General features: G+C 40.4%; 2 protein-coding genes across 2 annotated transcripts in view; both read right to left on the bottom strand.

Moving 5' to 3' along the window:
• Positions 1-4,747, bottom strand: part of LOC141108164 (uncharacterized) — a 71,397-nt gene extending 66,650 nt beyond the window's left edge. The window contains exon 1 of the mRNA XM_073599476.1: positions 4,636-4,747. Within this exon, the coding sequence (XP_073455577.1) occupies positions 4,636-4,747 (112 nt within the window). The remainder of the gene's footprint in view (positions 1-4,635) is intronic.
• A 9,074-nt stretch (positions 4,748-13,821) lies between these two features.
• CHIC1 (cysteine rich hydrophobic domain 1) overlaps positions 13,822-24,367 on the bottom strand; it is a 39,825-nt gene continuing 29,279 nt past the window's right edge. The window contains exon 6 of the mRNA XM_073599475.1: positions 13,822-24,259. Coding sequence (XP_073455576.1) covers positions 24,209-24,259 — 51 coding nt within the window. The 3' untranslated portion in view covers positions 13,822-24,208. The remainder of the gene's footprint in view (positions 24,260-24,367) is intronic.

Here is a 24,367-nt window from a genome sequence, read left to right as displayed (position 1 = left end):
GGCTCTCAGATAGCCTAGCAGACAGATGTCCCTGGGATAGACCTTTGGTTTCTGGCCTAGCAGCCGGGGAAAAACGTCACACATCCACCCAGACAGTCGTCCGGGTGGCACAGAACCCCCGATCACCTGATTCCACCCAAATAAATAGGTTCTCCCAGCAGGCCAAGGGACCCAAGAAAAGCCCTGCCCATTGGCTGAGACACCCCATTCATTCCTAATCTATCCTTACAGTGCCCTTGTCTTATCTAATGTCACCAGATACCCAGCCATCTAGTGACAGAAGAGAGAAGTGCAGCAATTCCAGAATTAGGGAAAAAATCAATTGACCTCCTAACAATTGGCCAAGGCAACTATCACTTGGCAAATAAATTTAATAGCAATCCTGCCTAAACATCGGGGTGCTACATCAGGAGCCTGGAAGTGCTCAGCTCTAGGCACTTTTTCTAGGTTCAGAGCTTTGAAATTCCAGGCTGAAATGTGAGGTCAACAGTCAATCAAGCACAGTCTGTATAGAGAACTTATCACCTGCAAATGCTATCACATGGGGGGCTTGGTAGCCTCCTTGTGATAGTACTAATGTTAAAATTAAAAAAAAAAAAAAAAAAAAAAAAAAAGAAAAAAAATTTAAACCAAAAGTTTTAAAAGCAATCCTGTCACATACACCTAAAAAGCAGACCCGCATAGGTCAGGATTGCTACTATCACCATTTTATTCTACAGGGCCTCCGCTTTCGGAAAATATGATCATTTGGGGGGGGGGGGGGGGGTTTGGAATTAATTTTCTATCAAAAACGTGCAGATTTCAACACATGGGCGAAAAAATAAAAAACGGCCCCCTAATAGAGAAGCAATTAAATTGGTTCTTTACAGATCTTAATATCACTTTACTTTGTACCTTTATCTTCGTTCAAATGCTACAAAAATCTAATGATCAAACCAAACAACCTAATGATTTTCCTCTTTGGAGATATACTTGCGTTTACATGCGTATTGGTATGTTTTTCAGCAGAAAACATTTTACAGTTTGAGAAACACACCCCTACGCTAAAGGTGTAGCAAGTGGCAGCGTTTATAAACATGCAGCCGCACATGGCTTTTTTTTAGAATGATGGATTATGGGCAAAAATACACTGCAGCTCCCATCTACAACTGTAATTTATTCTGTATGCTCATACATCCTTAATACGGCTGTGTGCAAGAGCCCTCATGTAGGCCTTTTATTGTATCTTTTACATTTAGACCTCATGCACACTGGACATTTTGCTTACTCTTTTAGACTCCTTTCCTCCTGGCAGCTGCTTTTTGGCAGAAAAAAAAAAACAAAAAACACTTGACGCTTCTAAACGCCTGTAACGCGTTTAGGCACATCAAGCGCTTGGGCTTTAATTCAATTTCATTGGCCAGAATAATTTATTCTGACCATTCAAATTAATTTACGCTAAACGCACCTAGCATTTTTTCTGCAAAAACTCTGCTTCTCCTGGACGCACTGGGCTATGGGTTTTTTTTTTCTACCTCTAAACGCCTATGTGTGCTTAAAGGGGCATTTAGGGACAGGAAAAAAAAAAAAAAAAAAAAACACACACACCAAATTCTCCTAGGAGCAGCAGAAAAACATCCAGTGCATATGCGACCTTAGCCCACTTGCTTCCTACAATAAATGATAGCAATACGGATATGTGTTTTTTTTTTCATCTCTTATGACATGTCCATAAACTAGGTATCAAAATAATTGAATCCAATTCAAAATAAAAAAAAATTCATGGTGCCGTTGAATAAATCAGCAATAACAGCTATAAATAAAATATCGGTGCGTTTCGAATGCTAAATTCAAACCCCTAATAAGGAGTAGGGGATTAATTATTTTCTGAAACTACTACTTCTAATGGGAATTTGTGTTTATGTGGAAGCATACACTAAGGGACGTGTGATTATATGAGGCTCGGAATAACACATGGCAAAGAAATCAGAGCAATTTACACAGGAATACAATACATGGGAATACAAAGAATATAGATAATACAGATATTAGAGAGAGCATAAATAACACAGATAACACTGAGCATATAGGTAATACAGACATTATAAAGTATATAAAACACAGATGTTATAAAGAATATAGATAATACAAAGAACAGATAAAATAAAGAATAAGCAATTTCCCCCTAAACAGCCTCTAATTCTGAAAATTATGCCATCAAATCCTACTTAAAAATCTTAATTAACGAGGGTGCTAATTTACATTCTTTTTAAGGAAATTAGACTTTCTAGGAAAAAAGTAATATTCCTTTGTCTGTGTTTTCCAGCTCTGCTCCCCAAGCATGGCATGTTTTCCAGATATCCAGGGACTAGCACAGCAGAGTTCGTGTGGCACCATATAGAATGTAACATTGTAATCATTTGAACTGTGAGATTAGGACAAGCTGGCTATAACAGAAAGTTTTAAAAATCTTTCATCTAAACAGTATTTTTTGCCAACATTGCCTCAGCTAAGTTCATTTTAAAACCCTTCAGATTTCACCCAGACCTGCTACTTGAATGGAAAGGATGTATTTGCTGCATTTACACCTGAGTGGATCTCACTCCTAGTGATTTTGAGCCTAGGTTCACACTGATGCAATGCAAGAAACGCAGCAAATCCTGTGCATTTCTCATACTGCAATCACATGGCGTCCATGCCATCTGCTGCAGGTGTCAACGTTAGATGAACGACACCCAAAAAAAAAAAAAAAAAAAAAAAAAAAAAAAAAAAAAAAAAAAAAAAAAATCGCAGAATGCAGTGCAATTGCATCGCATGCAATGTGATTCAAGTGCGGAAAAAAAGGGTCCTGCAAAATGCGGATGCGATGCAAAATGTATGACTCGAATCACACCACACAAACATCGCATGTGATGTGCACAGGAGTGTGGTACAATTCCTGTGCAAATCACATGCGGTGTTCCGCACGCACTAGTGTGAACCCACACACTAGTGTTTTTGCACACGTATCAGGCTTTAGGCATTTGTTTTCTGGACTGGACCAAAGGAGGAGCAGAGCAGTTCTACAGGAGATAAGGATTTTTCAGGCGTAAAAAACCCACAAAAATGCCTATGTCACACATTTACAGGCACACCTATTGAAGTTTAAGTAATAAATGCCTGAGAAAAAAAAAAAAAAAAAAAAAAAAAAAAGCGCTTATGCACATTTTTTTTTAGCACAGAAGGACAGAGGTGTACAAATGTAAACAGGGATAATTAGAATAGAAAGAATAGGATTCTGCATATTGAGAGAAGTCAGGTGTAGGGAAATAAGCTGAAGACACTCTATATTCACATTATGTGCGGTGACCAGCATTTTACTGCATTATAAAACGCTGGGCATTGTTTTCTGTGTGTCCCATTCACACTGAAACACCGCCTGGTGGTGCATTGCACATTTTATTGCAGCTCATTGCACAGCAGCAAAGCCCATCGCATTGCTGTAGTGACATAAATGAAGTATAGTTTTGTACATTTTAAATAAAGTTGGGGGTTGTGGAGTTGGGAAGGAGAGCTGTGCAATACCCTGAATCGCACAGCACACCCGGGAGACTTTTAACGTCCACGCCATGTATGTATGTATGTATGTATGTATGTATGCGTCACTGGTTGTCCGATGTTTCAGTGCTGGGAGCGCACTCACCAGTAATAATTTGTGGCTGGTGCAAATGAATCCTGAAATTTTTGTGATGTGATCTTTCTTTAATAAAAATCGTTTGGACGACACTGATATCTACATTATTGTGCAAGTTCCAGTATCCAATTGGTGGTTGCTACAGCACCCGGTACCTAAAGAGCTTGTTCCAGGAATGTGTGTGATGGGAATATGGACTGTAAATCCTGATCATGTGGCCCAGCTCATTTTTCCTGCCCCCCCCCCCCCCCTATTCAGAAGTGTTTAAAAAGGGACCTTGGGGTGGGCAGGAAGTAGTTAAAGAGATGCTTTACCCCTCCCAAAAAAAAAAAAAAAAAATTTAAAAAATGTGCCAAATATTTTAGAGGGAGGAAGAGCAGAACTAATATATATATATATAATGGGAAAGTTCTGCTCTTCCTCCCTCTGACACACATATATATTATTAATAATAATAATATCTTTCCCCAACGCAAACAACATTGACAGTCTGAATTGAATTCATTTGAGACAATATTTCCATCCTGTCCTCAGAATTTTATGGTCATTGCAAAAAAAAATCCATTTAAACCTATTAACTAGAAAAGTGGACAAATTAAAAAAAAAAAAAACATTTTTACCCAGATTCTCCTGCTGTTTGGTCAGCTGAAGTTTGTTTTGGGGGACCCTGCCCTTCTTTTACACTTCATGTGGCTGCCCTAAAATAATCCATCAATGGGAGCCAATAGGAGGGAGAGATCTGGAGGTGTATGTCAGTGCTGGCCGACTGATCAGATCAGATCAGATGGGGTTCCCACTTTTTCACAGTTGAATGATATGAGTTGGCATTTTCTATGAAGTCCAGACACATTGCCGGGCAGACCTTCCCCAGCTCCTTTCAGTGCTGCCCGCCCCAGGGATGAAGGTGTAATGGGTGTGATGGGAGCTGACATCCTCCATGCAGATCACACCTGCTCTAATCCGCCCAGTCCAGCGCAACTTACCTCCGTACAGCCACAGTTCCTCCTCCAGGCTCTCGGTGGCCATTGGTAATGCGGTGTCCGGGGCCACAGGAAGGGTGGGGGCCCCTCCGGCTGCGTCTGATGGCTCCTCCATGGACAGGTGTGCAGGACGATGTCAGGATGGAGACACAGAGCTGAGCTCCAGGTGCAACCATCTCCAGGGGCCCCTCCACCTGGATCATCTCAGTCCTAGTGCCGCCGGTTACTGATCAGGTGAGATCCCAGCTAGACAGATCCATCCTCCTCACCTGGGGGGCTCCCTTCTCCACCCATCACCCCTAAATAAAGGGACAATTCCCAGTGACCCAGAGAATGGGGGACATCAGAAGTCTACAAAGTGTCTGTAGGAATTGTATGACTTGATTTATTTATTTCTGATGGCACTTAGAAGAGGGGTCCACATTTGTCGGTGTGGATGTACAATATGTAAAGCCCTGCAATGTGTCAGCAATACCTGGATTATAATAATGTGGCAGAATTAAATAGAATAGGAAAGAATTAAAGCTGAACTCCAGCTATGGATTTATTGCTGAATTGCATTGGTTGAGCTTGGACCAACCTATGTATACAGTGATCAGCCATGACTTTATGACCACTGACAGGTAAAGTGAAATACATTGATTATCTCTTACAATGACACGTTAAAGTCGGTGGGATATATTAGGCAGCAAGTGAACATGTTGTACATGAAGTTGATGTGCTGAAATCAGAAAATATGGATATCACAGTTTGATGTGTATGGGGATAAGTAGCCGTAGACCAGTGATGGGCTCAGGCGTGTTCGGATCGAGCCCGCCAGGAAGCCATCACTGCACATCATAGGCAGTGAGGCATTTCCCAACCGGCAGCTGCACATACACACTGCCTATGATTGGCGGCATGCAGTGATGGCTTCCTGGCAGGCTCGATCCGAACATGCCCGAGCCCATCGCTACCGCAGACCAGTCAGGGTGCCCACACTGACCCGTGTCCACAGCCAAAAGTGCCTACAATGAGCATATGTGCATCAGAACTGGATCACGGCGCAATGGAAGGTGGGCTGGTCTGATGAATCACGTTTTCTTTCATATCATGTGGATGGCGAGGTGTCGCTTACCCAGGAAAGATGTGGCACCAGGATGCAGTATGGGAGGAAGGCAAGCCAGCAGAAGCAGTGTGATGCTTTGGGCAATGTTCTTTTGGGAAATCTTGGGTCCCGCCATTCATGAGTTAGCCCTGGTTCACATTGGAGTGATTTGGCATGTCAAATCGCATGCCAAATCGGTGGCAATTGCCAGCAATGGCAGAATCCGCATTTGCGACGCTGCTCCGATTCCCAAAAGTAGTTTCTGTACTACTTTTGGTGACTTCGGGGTGCGATTTCCATAGACATCTGTGCAGCAACCTGCACATATGTCTCTTAAATCACCCTCCTAAGTCGGGACTGACATGCTGGGATAAAATTGTGCGAGTTCATTCCCGCTGTCAGTGTGAACCAAGGCTTACTTTGACAGGTACCACCTACTTAAACATTGTTGCTGACCAAGTACCCTTCATGGAAACAGTATTCCCTGATGACAGTGACCTCTTTCAGCAGGATAATGCGCCCTGCCACACTGTACAAATGGTTCTAGACTGTAGAGGTGAACTGAATGGAAATTGTGGTGCCAAAACCAATATATATATATATATATATATATATATATAATTGTAATATATTGGACTTTTTAATATCATGAATGTAAATGAATATGAATTTATTGTCGGCACTTTTAGTGCACGAAAAGCTCAAGAAAAATGCATCTCTTTAAATTCCATATATGTCTTCACGCTGGTCCATTGCACTTCCGTTGTGGTGTTAAAAATCTTTCTTGCTGCATTTTTGGTCAGTTCGCACCTCCCTGTTGAAACGCATTGAAAATGCATCAATAATGCATCTGTGTTATGTTTTTGTTGCAATTTTTAAGTCACATGACTTATGAAAAACACCATAAGCACAGTAAAGTCGGGGCAAAATTGCATGTGTTTTCGGTGCATCTCTACTTGAATGGTTTGAGGAACAGACGTTAGAGGTGTTATCTTGACCCCCGAATTCTCCAGATTTCAATCGAGCATCTGTGATGTGCTGGAACAAAAAAGTCCAATCCATGGAGGACCCATCTCACAACTTAAGGCTGGGTTCACACCATTGCGAATTGGATGTTGGATATCCATATTCAACTCGCAATAGCAGGAGATTTTGACCTGCTCTCTATGGAGCTGGTTCACATAGTCCGGTGCGTTTTGCACAAAAACGCTGTGCGCCTTTTGGTCTATTTCAGGTCCGAATTCAGCCCAAAATTTTGTCTGAAATTGGACCTGAAGCGTTGAACCAGGATGCATGGGACCCTTTCTGGGAGCCGCATGTGTCTACTAAAGGAATTTCTACTGACGGCTTGATGCCAGATTTCACAGCATACCCTCAGAGGTTTAGTGGAGTCAACAGCTCAGAGTTGTTTTGGCAGCAAATGGGAGGCCCACTCAATATTAGGTGGGTGGTCATTAAGTTAGGTCTGACTGTTGTATTAATTCCATACCTGTGGGACTGCTGGGGAAGCGGAGAATCACTGTAGTATTCACCACGACTGCAGTCATCGCCACCGTCATTCCGTGCTGAGTGATTGCAATTCTGTATAGTGAACACCAAGAGTTGCTCACTTGGCACAAGTACCATTCACAGAATGCTTGAATTTTCCTCAATTATTGCAAGGCATTCTCCACTTAAACAAAATGGAGAGGTGAGGTGGTGATGTTACAATTTCCATCTTATCCAATTAGAGAACGCTGTGCATTTGTTGGTAAAAATTCCAGGTGTTTAGTGAATGGCGCCTGTGCCAAGCGAGAATCCTTGTGTTCACTATGCAGCAGGGCAGCCACTTGGCATGAGAGTCAGAAGACAGCAGCTCTCACTGTAGTAGCAGTGACTACTACAGTGATGCTCTGCTTCCTCGGCGGTATCACAGGTATGGCATATGCACATTGATCCAAGCTTATATTGATCTCAACTGGACCAATGTACTGTAATTATGCAATAACACAGAGCTAAACTTCAGCTTTAAAATCAGTCAGGTTTTAGCCTGGGTTCACACTTATGCAAATTGGATGCCGATTCACACATCTTGGGGCAACCACGGAAATGCACAGAAGGGTCCTATGCGTCTTTGGCTCAGTTTCAGGTCTGAATTCAGGCAAAAATTCAAGCCTAAAACGGTGAACGGGATGCACCAGACCCCCTGCTGTGCCCCACACCACACATAGTGTGAACCCAGCCTCAATCTCTGCCCATGACCCCACCTGAGAGATTGTCCATCACTTACTATCCTTATCACACCAGGAAAAGAAATGAGGGGAGCAGTCATCACTGGAATGGGAAGTTATGGTTAGAAATAAAGACATTGGTTTTAATTTTAACCCTTTAACTACTCAACTAAAAATGTTTGTCCATCTTTTTTTTTTCCCAGTGGGGACACAGCCAGCATTAACAAATTAAAGCGGTAGTAAACTTTAAAAAAAAAAGCATGGGTCCCCTCTAGGATTAACTACTTAAGGACCAGAAGGATTTACCCCTTTACTGACAAGGCCATATTTTGCGATACAGCACTGCGTAGTTTTAATTGACAATTGCGCAGTCATGCGACATTGTACCCAAACAAAATTGTGTTAAAATTTCCTTTTTTTACCACAAATAGAGCTTTCTTTTGGTGGTATTCGATCACCTCTGGGGTTTTTATTGTTTGCACTATAAACAAAGACTGGCAATTTTGAAAAAAGAAAACTATGTGGGTTATTTACTAAAGGCAAATCCACTTTCAGTACAAGGAAAATAAAATACAGCATTTTAGCTCGCACATGATTGGATGATAAAATCAGCAGAGTCTCCCCTCAGATTTAAAGCAACTGCACTTCTAAGTGCACTTGTAGTGCAAAGTGGATTTGCCTTTCGTAAATAACACCCTATATTTTTTACTTTTTGCTATAATAAAGATCCAAAAAAAAAAAAAAAAAATGTAAAAAAAACGAAATTTCTTAATTAGTTTAGGCCAATATGTATTCTACTACATATTTTTGGTAAAAAAAAAAATATAATAAATCACAATAAGCGTATATTGATTGGTTTGTGCAAAAGTTATAGCGTCTACAAAATAAGGGATATTTTATGGCATTTTTATTATTAATTTTTTTTTTACTAGTAATGGCGGTGATCAGCGATTTTTAGCAGGACTGCACCATTATGGCAGACAGATTTTGGGGACCATTGACATTTATACAGTAATCAGTGCTTAAAAAAAATGCACTGATTACTGTGTAAATGTCACTGACAGGAAAGGGGTTAACACTAGGGGGCGATCAAAGGGTCAAATGTGTTCCCTGGGAGGTGTTTCTAACTAATCGCTAGGAACAGCAGATCTGTCTGTCCTCCCCTATCAGAACAGGGATCTGTCTGTTTACATTGACAGATCCCCATTCTGGCTCTCTGTGGAGCGATCGCCGGTGGCCACTGGACATCGCGTCCGCTGGCCATGCGCATAGGCGCCGGGGGCGCGCACGCCTCCAGTAGCTCTTAAAGCGTCCGATGTACAATGACGGTGGTTTGTGCAGCCGTGCCAACCTGCAGCAGTACAACTGTGGCAGCTGGTCGGCAAGTTGTTATGTGTTAGTATGCGGTGCATACATTATAGCTTACCTTAAAAAAAAAAAAAAGATCTCTCAGTTCGCAGTGTAGCGGTAGTGGGGTACCAATGCTGCATCCACCTACACAAGTATGTTTTTCTTTTTTTTTTTTTATACCCGCACTTCTATTTTAAATACAATTAAATTATACAATAACAAATTAATGTGTTTAACAAAAGATGTGTAAATAGTGAATTCCTTCTCTTGAACAATTAGGCTGCATTCACACCTGAGCGTTTCAAAGTCATGCGTTTTTACCACGATTTTGTACAGTTCAATGTAAAAAGCAGAAAAATGCCTTTAATCTGCCCCAAAGAAGCTCATGTTCTTTTTTTGAGCTTAAGGTGTTTTTCAGGCGTTTTGCTTCAGGTGACATAACGCTCAGATGTGAACAGGTGCCATTGAAATGAATGGGATTTTGTTTGTTGGGCGTTTTACAAGCTGAAAACACTCAGGTTTGAATGCAGCCTTAAGGCCTGGTTCACATCTTATGCAGGGTGCATTTTTTAATACATGTTTTTGATCCATTGAAGTCTATGGAACCAAAAACCAGAAAAAAAGTCCCTGGTCCTTTCCATAAAATGCATAGATGAGAACGTAATCCATAGGAAACCATGTTTGCAGTGTGTTTTTGCAAAATAGAAAACGCACTAAAAAAAAAAAAAATGCATAGGTGTAAACCAGGCCTTAAATTATATCAATACTGATCAACGGGTGCTGCTAAACACCAACATTGCGTTTGTTCCCACAGTGAATTCAGATAATTAGTATAAAATGTGTAGCGCTAGCCATGGAACAGAATATGATAAAGTGAACTGAAATATTACAAGAAAAAAAAACTGTCAAAAATACATATTACACTGAAAATGTCAATATTAGATAGAGTGCGCATCCACAATCCCAGTGCCGTCAGTCCAACATCAACATACAAACAGCGAACACTCCTTGAAATATTGGTGAAAGTGAATCCACAGTCCCAGTGCTATTTCTTCCACGGAACATAGAATAGAAAAACTTCCTTAAATTTGTGAGGAGTTATAAATGTGTGCCACACTTGAAAATTTCAGCAGTGCTCCATGTGAATTTGCTGCACACCAGCTTAGACCAAAACCTATATTCAGGTCAGATTGCACTCAAAGAATTCCCTTTATGGTAAGGCTTGACTTCCTTCTTAGGTCCTTAGTGAGCATATTCAACAGGTATCTCTCCATACACATAGGGCTGGTATTATTGCACACAATAAACATAAAGAATGCTCATAGCGTGATTAATGATGACCATTTTCTAGCCAAAAATGCACTCACATAAATACACTTGTTACAATAGAGTAGTAGATGTAAACCATAGCTTCTCGCCACCTCTTTTCCGGTTTTCGCCGAAACAAAGTGACATCACCCAGCTCCTTCCAACGCGTTGCGTCACTCAACCACATGTCTTCCTGAAGACAAACACCTACTATTCAAAACATCTTTTTTGCTAATTGGCATGACAAAAAGCATTCTTTGGGCACATTGCAGAATGGACTTTTTATATTCACCATCAGCTTAAGCTTTTAATTTTGACAAACTAGTTTGTGTGTTTTTAGGCTCCATTTACACCTGCGAATAGGGTCCTTTGCAATTAACTGCGGGAAATCCAGTAGAGTTTCCCTGCTATTAGCTGCAGGCAGGAAGCCCAATTGAAAGCAATGGGAAGATGACAGCTCAGCTGATTGCATGTAATCACTTGTGCAGTGATTACCTGACAATGCTCTTCCCTGGACGCAGAGTCTGCGTCCAGGGCTAAACATCTGCAAGTAATCACTTGACGAGCAATTATATGCGAGCTTGCTGCTCCTTTTCACTCCCACATCTCTATTGGCCTGGCTGCCTCGCTGACAAAGTTCTAAAGCTCCCCTTTAATGTATTGCCGCTTACCATTTTTAGGTGTGGATGGCTGCATTAATTTTCTTTTTTAGGGCTTTTCCCCTATGTTTTTATCTGGTGATCTGTCTAGTAACACCTCCTGTATTGGAGTGCCACCATTCCGCATGAAGGAACACAGGGGCACCTTTGGACAGTTGTCAGTCGAGGGGAGTGTTAGATGTACTTGCAGATTTAAATACACTAAACAAATTGAAGCCAAACTCCAGCCCACACTTTTTAAGCAGTTACAGCAACATGTTTTTCCTTTTGGGATAAAGGTTTTAAATAAATAAAAGCTGACCATTGTCAGCACCCCTGTAAGTTTTAAAATGTTTGTTTCATACCTCTAACTCAGTGGTCATCAACCCTGTCCTCAGGGCCCACTAACAGGCCAGGTTTGCAAGATAACTGAAATACATCACAGGTGATATCATTTGCTGCTCAGTGATTGCAGTGTTCTAGTCTGCATCTCCCAAGGTAATACATAAAACCTGGACTGTTAGTGGGCCCTGAGGACAGGGTTGATGACCACTGCTCTAACTGCTACAGCTACAGGACCATTTGTTCTGTTGAAAATCAACATTTACTGGCTGGATCACCAGGTGAAATTAAAAGAAGGCCTAAAAAAAAAAAAAACAAAACAAAAAAAAAAAAAACGAATGCAGCCCTCACATCTAAAGCCTCGTACATACACGATCGGATTTTCGGCAGGGAATTGTGTGATGACAGACTGTTGGCCTAAAATCCGACCGTTAGTATGCTCCATCAGACAATTGTTGTCCAACGTTCCGCGCACAAATGTTGGATGGCCGGCTAGTACATTTTCAGACAACGGTCTGTTGTCAGATTTTCGTATCGTGTGTACACAAGTCCGTCACACAAAAGTCCAAAGTACAAATACGCATGCTCGGAATCAGTGCTAACCAAACACGACATTAGCAGAAAGTGCCCAAATGGTGGCGCTCAAGAGCTGAAATTCCACGTAGTACGTCACTTTGTTCGCGCTTGTTGGCTGACAATTGTGTACCGTTTGTATGCAAGACAAGTTCCTGGCACACACCCTTCGGACAAAAATCAGATTCTTTGTTGGCCAACAATCCGATCGCGTATACGAGGTTTAAGAACTGATAAGCTATTGTTTCATATAGCATGGAAAGTACTTGCCAAAAAATGGATGTTCTCTAGCCGTTCAATGACTGTGGAGTGGAAAAACCAAAGTTAACATTGGGGGTTATTTACTAAAGGCAAATCAAGTGCACTTGGAAGTGCAGTCGCTGTATATCTGTGGAGGACATGCATATATAAATTAAAAAAAAAAACAAAAAAAAAAAAAACACCCCACAGCATTTCTGCTTGTACACGATTGGATGATAGAAATCAGTAGATTCCCCTCAGATCTACTTGTTTGTAGTGCAGAGTGGATTTGCCTTTAATAAAATCAACCCCATTGCTAGCTCCCTAGAAAAGCTCATATACCAGGATAGAAAATGTACCCAAAAATTTGATGAATTATAGAACCTATGGCTGGCAGTGCCTGGTTTGGCCCCATTCCACCTGACTTCAGGCAGACTACTGTCCCTTTGAGTTTGGAGGCACTAAATGCACTTCAATTCTAGATATTTCTTCTTCCAAGAAGTCTCATTGTGACACAAGCCATATGTTATTGATCAGTACTCTGGTCTATTTGTGCAAGTTTGGTTAGGCTTAGGTTATTAGCTAGCTACAGATTCATGTTCATACAGTGCACCTTCTTTATTTGGAACATATATAAGTAAATCGATACTTATTTTTTGTTAATGTTGTGTTCTCTACCTCACTACCAAAAGGAGCTAATGTCTGATTATGAGTGTCTGTATGCTTACAGAAATTGCTAATAGCTTTGTTTGGATTGCTTGAACGGTTGCTGTATGTCTGACTACCTTCTTAGTTTGTGGTCTGTGACGTGCTGCGGCTGTGTTTCAAACTTAAATTTAATTTAATGTTTAATTTTTTTTTATTTATTTCAGGTACTTATATAGCGCCGTCAATTTACGCAGCGCTTTACATATACATTGTACATTCACATCAGTCCCTACCCTCAAGGAGCTTACAATCTAAGGTCCCTAACTCACATTCATACATACTAGGGACAATTTAGTCAGGATCCAATTAACCTACCAGCATGTCTTTGGAGTGTGGGAGGAAACCGGAGTACCCGGAGGAAACCCACGCAAGCACAGGGAGAACATGCAAACTCCAAGCAGGTAGTGTCGTGGTTGGGATTCGAACCAGCGACCCTTCTTACTGCTAGGTGAGAGTGCTATCCACTACACCACTGTGCCGCCCTTAATGAAAAAAAAATCTGATAAAAAAAATAACTGGAAAGCTGCAATATAATATCTTTGCTTTTGAGTTTAGTACAGCTTTTAAGCTGGCCATACGGAGAGTTTCCCTGCCCCCCCACCCCCCCAGTCTGCAGATTGTTATAAAGCATGAATGAATAAAATCTTCTGCAAAAACAAGCTGCATGAAGGTAGACTCTTGCCAAGTACATCCATTATGCTCACAATCGCTCAATGAAAACGCCAGAAAATAATTCAATGATTGACTTTTTATTCCATCAGTTGAAATGCGGTTATTTGACCAATGACTCCACAGTGACAATTCCCACATTAAGTTCCACTTTGTAGAACAGTCTGCGTTATATTTGGCACATTCTTGTTACATCTTCCATTTGTTTATCCCATGGCTGACAAAGAGGCTCAGTTATTGTCGCTGTGTGACTTTCAGAAATGGTGGCAATTCCTTGAGCAGACCAGATGTGAGTCACTCAAGCAGACTATAAATTCTCTTGTCTTCATTGCCAACACTGATACTATGTAAAAACTGCCGAGTTGTGTAGTCCTCGTAATAGCAATAGCTTCTGCTGCTTTGTTATATACACAATCCAGATGGGGCAACAAAAAGAAATCCATTTCAAATGGAAAAAGAAATGCGTATCTTATTTTCCTATAGGATAAAACTACACAGAAAAGTAAACAGAGCAGTACATATTTAGTGAATTTGCTGGAACAGGCATTTTTATTTCACAACAAATGCTAGCTGCAATAAATAAGAAGTAGGCAAAAAATGTACAGAACCAAAATGTGATTCAACTGTGTTTCAATACTGCATAAACACATTTACTTTGAATATGTTGTTTTCATTATAGTCTAAGCTCCTTTTCCACCACACATTGTAGGTATCCTCACACTATGTTGATTTTAAAAAGGACACAAAAAAATAACAAATGAATCATCCCACACTACAAGAGGATCCTTAAGAACACATCCATTATAGATGGGTCATAGTTCCATACTGTATTCTGCTGTGATATAACTGAACTCCCAATATCAATCTTTATTTGTACAGTATGACAGACATGGCCTGCTATTCATATTGATAAAGGTCTTAGAACCTTCGCAGTCTCCATGCATCCATGGAGAACAGTAGCCTCTCATTTGTCACACCAACTCCACTCCATCTGCCTTGTAGTAATGAGTGATGGAACCTGAATGCATACTAAGCATCTGTGCGCAGAAACTCTTTATAGATTTTTTTTTTCTTTTTTTAAATAATCAAAGCTAGTAAACTACATTTTTAACTGCCTTCGGTAAAAAATTGCATTAGGCCAGCTTCATAAATGTATTGAGTTAACACACATTATTACCATAATGCATAACATACCTACTATGGTGCCATGTCAGTCATATTGAGCAGCACCACACAGTAGCACTACATCTCCAAAAACGTGGAGACATGCGATTAGGTTGGTTGTGGGTTTTGGCAGCCAATTCAAACACACGTTAACATGTACAAGTGTCAATGTGGCCTAATGTTAATTTAAGGAAATGTAATGCCCATTTCAAAAAGGGAATGTATATATTATTAAAAAAAGATTTGAAAAATGAGACCAGTACTTTAGAAGTCTTAAGCTGGCCATTCGTGGATAATAATAATAATAATAATAATAATAATAATATCAGCCAGTTCCGCAGGGGCCAGACTAATTTCAGTTAATGTATGGGCTAACTGGTTATACACAAGTTGACCATAGAGCTGTAGTATATGGTCTAAACAAAAGCAGTCAAAAGAATACAGCAAATATCTGGCAAGAGAGGGGGAGGAAAAAACAAAAAAACAAAAAAAACCACCGTGCCTGGAATTTTGCTTTGCTAGAATTAGGTGTGCCTACTTTTATAGTGCTGTTGGTGGTTGGCAAAAGGTAAAGTGCTACACATGTCCTCTTCTTGCTAGAAGTGCTGCCCATCAGCATTATGTGAAGATTCCATTAAAAAGGAAAAAGTGAAGACAATCGGAAAATATGGACGCAAAAATTGCCAACTTATGAAGGTACAAGCTTTGTTCTGACACTCTAATCCTTCCTTCACTAATGCAGTGTTTCTTAACTCCAATCCGCAAGGCACCCCAACAGGTCAGATTTTCATACTTTCCATTAATGTTGAACAGGTGATTTGATCAGTTTCACTGCCTTAGTGATTACCACAGCTGTTTCATCTAAATCCTGAAAACATGATCTGTTGGGGCACCTTGATGACTGGAGTGGAGAAACACTGCACTAATGTACAGGTCAGGACCCAGACCATGCATACAGCCAGCAATACTGAAGTGACATTATGTACATACTTGTTCTGGGTTAATGGCTCAAACTAGCAATTATAACTGCCATAAAACTTGCATTGTCATATCAAGCAAGCAATGATATCTCCCATACTGACAGGTCCCTTTCAATTTCACCAAGGCTACTTACACACTGAGGCACTTCTAAACTGCCAGTAAAACACTAGGCGTTTTTTGCAGAGCTTTTCAGAGGCCTTCCATTCATTTCAACGGCGAGAGGCGTTTTTGAGGCGCTTTTTTTTAGCCAAAGAAGCCGCTTGCAGTTTTTTCACCTCCCCAGGATGAAAGAATGCATTGATTTTAATGGAAATAGGTTTTCGTGAGCTTTCAGGCACTTTTCTTTAGCACAAAAAAGCACCTGAAAAGTGCCTCAGTGTGAAAGGGGTCTTAGAAATTTTTTTAAAGGTCAAGTTCACCTTTAACATGGTATCGTGTTAAGGGTGTAACAGTCAGCATGCACCCCCCAACCCCACCACGACAGCAGGCAAGGAATCCCCCCACCCACCGTCACGATTTGAAAACAGCATGGCTATGCAGTGTGCGGATGCATCATTCATTTATAGTTTACATTTCCTGTGAATGAATACACTCGTAGCCCATTGATCTTCCTGCTCTCAAGTAACTGTCTGCCCATTTTGAAGATATGGACAGAGAGCTATCCTGAAAAATGCACTTTTTTTACCTGCAAAGAAATGTGCATTTTTTTTTTTTTTTTAAAAAGGTGAATTTATCCTTTAATAATTACATGCAATGTGGTGCACCTTCTGTAGCATTTTTTAGTTGTACTAAACAATGGAATACTTCATGCAACTTAGGCCTCATTCTCACGAGGCGGATCCGCTTCCACGGAGTCCGCCAGCTCAGCGGGAGATCTCCTCTGTTGATCTCCGCTGAGCCGGCAGATGACAGGTCCGTCTCTGCTCACTGAGCGGGGAGGGGCTTGTCGAGCGCCGCTGATTTCTATGGAAAGATCGGACGAAAACGGACAGCATGTCCATTTTCATCAGATCTCACCTGATCTGCCAGCGACGAATCTGAACATAGAGGCATCCGTCTACTTTTAGCGGATTGGACGGGGTCGGATGTCAGCGGACATGTCACCGCTGACATCAGTTGCTCCATAGACTAGCATGGAGCGCCCGTTCAGGTCCGCCGTCAAAACTGACAGGCGGACCTGAACGGTCCAACCGTGTGAAAGGGGCCTTAATCTACTCCAACTTAAATGTTATATCAATGTTTCCTTTCCAACTTTGCCTATTCCATGGGTGACAATACAATATGTAATTTGCCACCAAACTAGTAAATCACGTATGGGACAATAAAATGATCTGCCAATGAAGAAATGCTGAACAATACACTATATAAAACTTAATTTGTGGTACAAGAAGTCAGACCAATACAAGATGCATTCTAAATGTTTACTATTGGTAACCATTTATAACTTATCTTTAATTGTTCTGGATGCAAAATTATATTGGTTGCTTTTAGTTACTACACTGAACCCATCATCATTGCGGTTTATGCTGCCTTAAAGTTGTAGTAAAGTCATCTTATTTTTTTTTTACTATGCGCCTAACTTTCCCTGTCCTCACCCATTCACTATAAAGTGTAGTTCTGAATACTACAAACATTTCCAAAAGCGTGTCACACTGTACCCATTGGTACCACAGATAATTGGTCTTATACATCATTTGTCATCATTACAAAGTGAAAGAAAACCCAAAGAATCCTAGAGGCAAGACAGAGAAGTGCGCCGAGTACCTGTGAAAAGCAGGGGTATGGAGTTTTTTCTTTTCCCACCATGTTACTTTTCTTTTAGCCTAGGTCCAGACTACTGCGATTAGATGCACTGCAAATTTGATCTGTTTTTTTGTTCTGTGTGAGGTGCGAATTTGCCTTGCGTTTTGGAGGTAACCAGGTGCGAATTTACCGTGAATTTCAGGAGGCAGACAATGAACAATTCACAGAGATGTGAACTGTGTGCTGCAAGTTCAATTGAAGCCTAAGAAGATAAAATTCACATCCCACCCACAGTCAACACGCACAGGACCCTTTTTTTCCTCGCAACACATAGATGTCAACCAAAGCCATGGAATACTATGCTTTTTACATGACCTGCGAATTTGTGTGTTTCTAAACGCATCAAACCCGCTGTAAATTCGCATCAGTGTGAACCCAGGCTTAAAACAGAAGCTAAAAGGCATCTGTTGTGTGACATCCACTTTGAGATATTTTTTGGGGCGGGCTTATATTTCCACTGTAGTATATTACATTTACATAATGTTTTATTTAATTATTTTAAAATATGCATATGTCAGTATTTTATGCTTTAAACAGTTACTGTATGGAAAGTATTGCTTTTCTATTTATAAAGCTTTCCCTCAATACTGCACTTTTATGAACTTTATGAACTTCTTCTGATAAAGATTCTTAAGCTGGATACACACTATTCAATATTCTTTAGGATTTACCAAGACCATATAAATATGAGGTCAAACCTTAAGAGTTTCAATTTGTATGCAATCAGACAGGCCCTTGCACTACATGGTTTTGGTAAATCTAAAAGGAAATCAAACAAAAGTTGTATAGTGTATATCCAGATTAACTGCTAAACGAACATGTTAAAATAAACTGCTCTGGTATAGCAAAGTGTTTTGTGTAAAAGAACTGCCAAGTACAAGGAAGGTACCTCTGGGATTCAGATTTTTGTGCAATCCTGGATACCAGGTGTACACACTATACACAGGATTTCGGTTTTAAACCATAAGGGCCAATTCACACTGGTGCACGGCCTTAATGCCAGCACTATGTACATGGGTTATTGTGCATTGCATTAAGCCCAATATTGTGATTGGGCTGCAACACACCTAAAATGGTGCACGACATGTGCTGCAAATCACGTATTTTTCACATCTGTGCGTTGGAGTGCTATTTAAAGTGATTGTAAAACTACAATGTATTAAAATAATATGTCATTTTCATCAACTCTGTGTAATGGTTTTGCACAGAGCAGCCCCGCTCTTGTTCTCCTGGGGTCCCTCTGGTTCCTCTTTGGCGAGTGCCCACCACAGAAAGCAACTTTTTATGGCTAAGCTGTACTGTGTATTCTATGGTGGGCACCTGTGCTGCCTGTGTCTAGAGACACACAGTACGGCTTTGCCCCGTTCCTAGTCACAGCATTTGATTGACAGCAGCGGGTGCTCCAGCTGCTGTCAATCTACCCAGTGAGGAGGGATAGAGCCACTGCTAATGTGCAAAACACTGGATTGAATTCAGGTTCAGGCAAGTATAAAAGGTGTAAATTGGGGGGAGATACCAGGCACAGAAGGTTTTTTACCTTAATGCATTAAAAGGTAAAATCAAAAAAAAAAAAAAAAAGTCATTAAGGCTTTAGAATCACTTTAAACATAATGGCACTGCAACACACCACACTGCAGTACACACTGCCATGTGCTTGCAGTTAAAAGTATGTCATGCAGAAATCTAGGCCTCTTGACATGCATAAAAATCCATCACATGATTATCAAGGATACTTAGGGGGTTATTTATGAAAGGCAAATCCACTTTACACTACAAGTGCACTTGGAAGTGCAGTCGCTGTAGATCTGAAATGAGGGGAAGCTCTGCTGATTTTATCATCCAATCATGTACAAGCTAAAATGTTTTTTATTTTCCTTGCACGTCCACCTCAGATCGACAGTAGTGCAAAGTGGATTTGCCTTTCGTAAATAACCCCCTTAGTGTCTGCATTTTGGCAGCACTGCTAGCATATGATAGGCTGACAGGTTTCCTTTAAAAAGGGAAGAAAAATGTATTTAAAAAAAATGATATATTAATACTATAGAATATATAGGTATTCCTTAAGTATGAGTTACTTTTGCCCATCCCTCTGAAATCTATGGAGGTAATTACAGCAAAGTTTGAAAGCAACTAAATTATGGCACTGTGCAAATAAGAAGAAAACAAGTCAGGTGGTCAAAATAAATCTATGCAAAGACACAAAAGATGTGTAAAAATAATGTCCCTTATCTATTGGACTATTTAATTTCCACAGTTAAGCTTATGGTACTACCATATGATACCTTACTTGGCAACAGATAATATTTGACATGAACTTTATTTAATGTAATGTCTAAACGGTAAGTCCAAAGTAATTGTATAAGACTGGCTACAAATTTAGGAACATCAGACGTCAATTTTAAGTCCCATGTTAGAAAATAATTCCCTCTACCTAATATTTTCAGTGAAAATTGTGAACTTGAATTACTATAGGTAATTTAAAATACCTTTTCTGTTGCTTTTAGCCAGAGGCATACATAAAAAGTACACATTGTGGAGAGAAAAAAAATAAAATATAAAAAGAAGAAAAACAGTAATTTAAGCCAGAACTCTATGCACATATTTAAAACAATTACATGTATTCTAATTGCAAGCATCATCAATTACTTCAGCTTGCCTTGATATCAGCCTTCTGTAATACCTGGTACAGTTGGTGCATATGGAGGCTCTGCTGTGAACAAGCTGATAGGAGGAAGAGCAAAGTCAGCAGAGAGATTAACCTATCATTGTCCAATCAGCAAGCCAGGAGTGTATGTTCACTATGTTCTAGTACAGGCTGTGCTACTACTGCAGTGAACATCAACAATCTGCTTGTATATTCTGGAAGAGTTGTCCAGATAAGAATGGCTGAACAACTACAAACCTTTGGCAGGTGAAAGTATTTTAACTTAAGTATTTCAGTGGCTCCATTGAGTTCAGCTTTAACTAAGCATAAATTTTGCTGTTTACCTTACAAAATTGTAAAATGTGTATACTATGTGTTCTACACAAAATCTTAAAGCGTTTGTTAACCACCCCAAAAAATAACCTGATTCTGTTCCTTTAAAGCATGTTATACAGCACAGTGCTTGTGCTGTGTCATTTGGCCCCCTGTGTAACCTGAAGAACCTGGCTGATCCTGCCTGGCTATACCCTCCCCCCTGCAAACTAACTACGATAATCATGGCTGCTGAGCCCCTGACATTGTGGTCTATTTGCGTAATTCCGTCAGCCGCAGCTCCCCCTGTGTCCGTGTCCTCCCCACACCCCTCCCTGCTCATAGCTGCAGCCGCCTCCCCTGCTCCTCTCCTGATAATAAATAGTCTTATCCCCTCTGCAGCATTAGAACATCTGTCCCTGTGTAATGTAAAAACTCAGGCAATCTGTAAATGTATAAATGGCTTCAGACGCTCAGCTGATTGTCGGCTCTCTCTCTCTCCCCCCCATCGGCTGTCAACAGGACGGCTCAGCCCCGCCCACTTCAGCTCTGAGCTGGAGAAACAAGGGAGCTGACCTGTCAGGTGAACGCTCGGAGTGCAGCTTATATAGGTACAAATCAGCTGTTTTTTTACATTACACAGACACAGGGACAAATGTTATGATACAGAGGGGGATAAGACTATGTTAGTACAGTGGGCTAACAACCACTTTAACCACTAGCCGACCAGTGCACGAAGATTTACGTCGGCACAATGGCACGGCTGGCCAAATGGGCATACAGGTACGTCCCCATTAAATCGTGGTATTGTGGGCGTGCCTGCCCGCCGCTACTTCGTGACCGCGGGTTCCGCGGACTCTGTCCGCCGGGTGGCCTGCGATCGTGTCACGGAGCGGAAGAACAGAGAGATGCCTTTGTAAACAAGGCATTTCCCCGTTCTGCCTAGTGACATGACAGATCACTAGTCCCTGTGATCGGGAGCAGTGATCACCCACCCCCCCCACAGTTAGAATCACTCCCTAGGACACACTTAACCCCTTGATCGCCCCCTAGTGTTTAACCCCTTCCTTGCCAGTGTCATTTACACAGTAATCAGTGCATTTTTATAGCACTGATCGCTGTAAATGACAATGGTCCCAAAACAGTGTCAAAAGTGTCCGATGTGTCCACCATAATGTCGCAGTCACGATGATAAAAAAAAAAACAAAAAAACACACACACAAACGCAGATCGTCGCCATTACTGATAAAACAAAAATGCCATAAATCCATTTTATAGACGCTATAACTTTTGTGCAAACCAATCAATATACACTTATTGAATAAATATAGGCCTAAAGTGAGAAAGAAATTTTTTTTTTTTTTTAATATATTTTTTGGGGATATTTATTGTAGCAAAAAGTTTTTTATTTTTCAAAATGAACGCTCTTTTTTGTTTATAGTGCAAAAAATAAAAACCGCAGGGGTGATCAAATACCACCAAAAGAAAGCTCTATTTGTGGGAAAAAAGGGACGTCAATTTTGTTGGGGTGCAACGTCGCATGACCGTGCAATTGTCAGTTAAAGCGACGCAGTGCTGTATCACAAAGAGTGCTCTGGTCAGGAAAGGGGTAAATCCTTCCGGGGCTGAAGAGGTTAAACACTTTGGGGAATAAAATGCTAAACACTAAATCTGTGGGCTCCTCAGCTGACACGATCACCCTTATTTCAGGAACAGTTTACAATCCTGTTTTGGTAAATATTGCAATTTCTCTTCAACGTAACTAATCATATTATCAATATCACATATTAGAAACCTAGCCAAAATACACTGAAGCATTATAAGACGGCAAGCAGACTTTTGCTTGGAGCCTACAACACTTAAACATTTCTGTATGTTTGCCACTTCAAGTTTCAACTGTTATTTTCTATGATCTTTTTTCTGCACAAGTCTATTCTTGAAATGACTGATGGGTCCAATTCAAAGAGATAGATAAAAAAAAAAAAAAACCCAACGTTTACCAAGCACACCATTTCTCTACTATTCTCTGGTGTATAAACCCATTGCTGTTATATGGAAGGGGGTGATGGGTTGAAATGTAAGAATACAACACCCACAGAAGCTAACTAGCAAGAGTAAACCTGCCCAAAGTGGGGACATTGGTCAAACGTGTGTCTATAGGTAGGTAGGGGCAAATCTCCCAGTACATTCCAGCCACTAGGATTTAGCCTCACTTTTTGCACTAATGACAACTGTCAAGGTGAGTCCTCCAAATGACTTGTGAGGTTTTCAATTCTCTTCCTAGCCAAGTTACTGACAGAGGTTCTAGCCCCTCTTCCTTTAACCACACCAAAAGCCGGAAATGCATTTCAAGAGGAATTCTGTGGTGATCAGGGCACTGCATTATTGGAGCCAATGACTAACCGAACTTGTAAAGCCTAAAATCCCTTATATTAAAACTAATCACATAAATTCTGTAGTACATAATAGATACAATACTGGGGTTCTCAATGTGGGTTTTTAAACACTTGCACAGCGAGAAGATGGCCTGATCCTAACACAAAAACACACACTGGTAAAGTGCAAGTTGGCCATTCACTTACATATATCACCAGCTTATGGCTTAAAAACATAACAAACCTCCGCTGGTAGGCCAACAGCACAAAGAAATGCAGACTAGTCTCATGTAACTGCAAAATAGTAAAATGGTTCATACAATCAAATGAAGCCTACATGTATGTTTATAAAGTTCAACCAGAATTGGCAATACTGTAACAGCTATATTACATTCTGTAAACATAAGTATAACACTTGCAGGTCTGAAAAGGCAATATTTACAGTTTTTGGTTAAATAATCTATTTTAGCTTTCATTATATTCTTATTCTGAGGCGCTGAATTACCACAGATCTCTAATAACCACAACACTGATACATTGTAATTGTAGTACGGTCTCATAATAAGCGACATCGCACTTTACAACAGACCAGGCAATGTGTGAACTTAGTTTTCTGAACTTCAAAGCTCAGCATGACCGGCCTGAACAGTAGTGATTTAACCAAGCTGCTTATCCTCTGCCTTTAGGGCTCAAGTGTATAAGCAGATTGCAGTTTGTATTAGTGTTAAAAAAAAAAAATGTAAATAAGATACAATAGTAGGAGAGACATAGGTACAATAAGGCAATAAGCTAGAGTTAAAGCAGCATTGATGCATGTCCCTAACTGCAACTATATACATTAATGAGTGTTTATAGAATATTAATCCCATCAGTGTGAAGTGCTTACAGCAAAATGAGCTGCATAACACTTGCACTATATGGGCAAAATGAAGTGCAACACAGAAAGCTTCCCTTAACATAAAAAATAAGTGTGCAAATCTTGATTTTCTTTATACATGTAAAAAATACAGAAGCTATTAGGACACTGTACTGCTATACAAAAAAAGACACCCATTTTGTGTTTTTAAAACACAGTAGTATACCTTTTCTTTCCACAAACCATCTAAAAAGGCACTAAGGGTAGGAATGACCAGTAACAAATTATTATGAAATGAAGCAGAAGCAAATCATCTTCAGTCTGGTCGAAATATTGGGTACTTTGGTAAGAATTCTATTAGTATAACCTGCAAAAAATAAATAAAATAGGCATTAAGGCTCAGTAGATGCATGAGAAAAAAAACAAAAAAACACAACCTGAAAACACTTTTAACCACTTCCCACCCAGCCTATAT

The sequence above is a fragment of the Aquarana catesbeiana genome, linkage group LG09 (assembly GCF_042186555.1).
Source record: "Aquarana catesbeiana isolate 2022-GZ linkage group LG09, ASM4218655v1, whole genome shotgun sequence".
Lineage (NCBI taxonomy): Eukaryota > Metazoa > Chordata > Amphibia > Anura > Ranidae > Aquarana > Aquarana catesbeiana.
The sequence above is the reverse complement of the archived record's forward strand: the minus strand, read 5'-3'. Positions and strand labels throughout refer to the sequence as shown.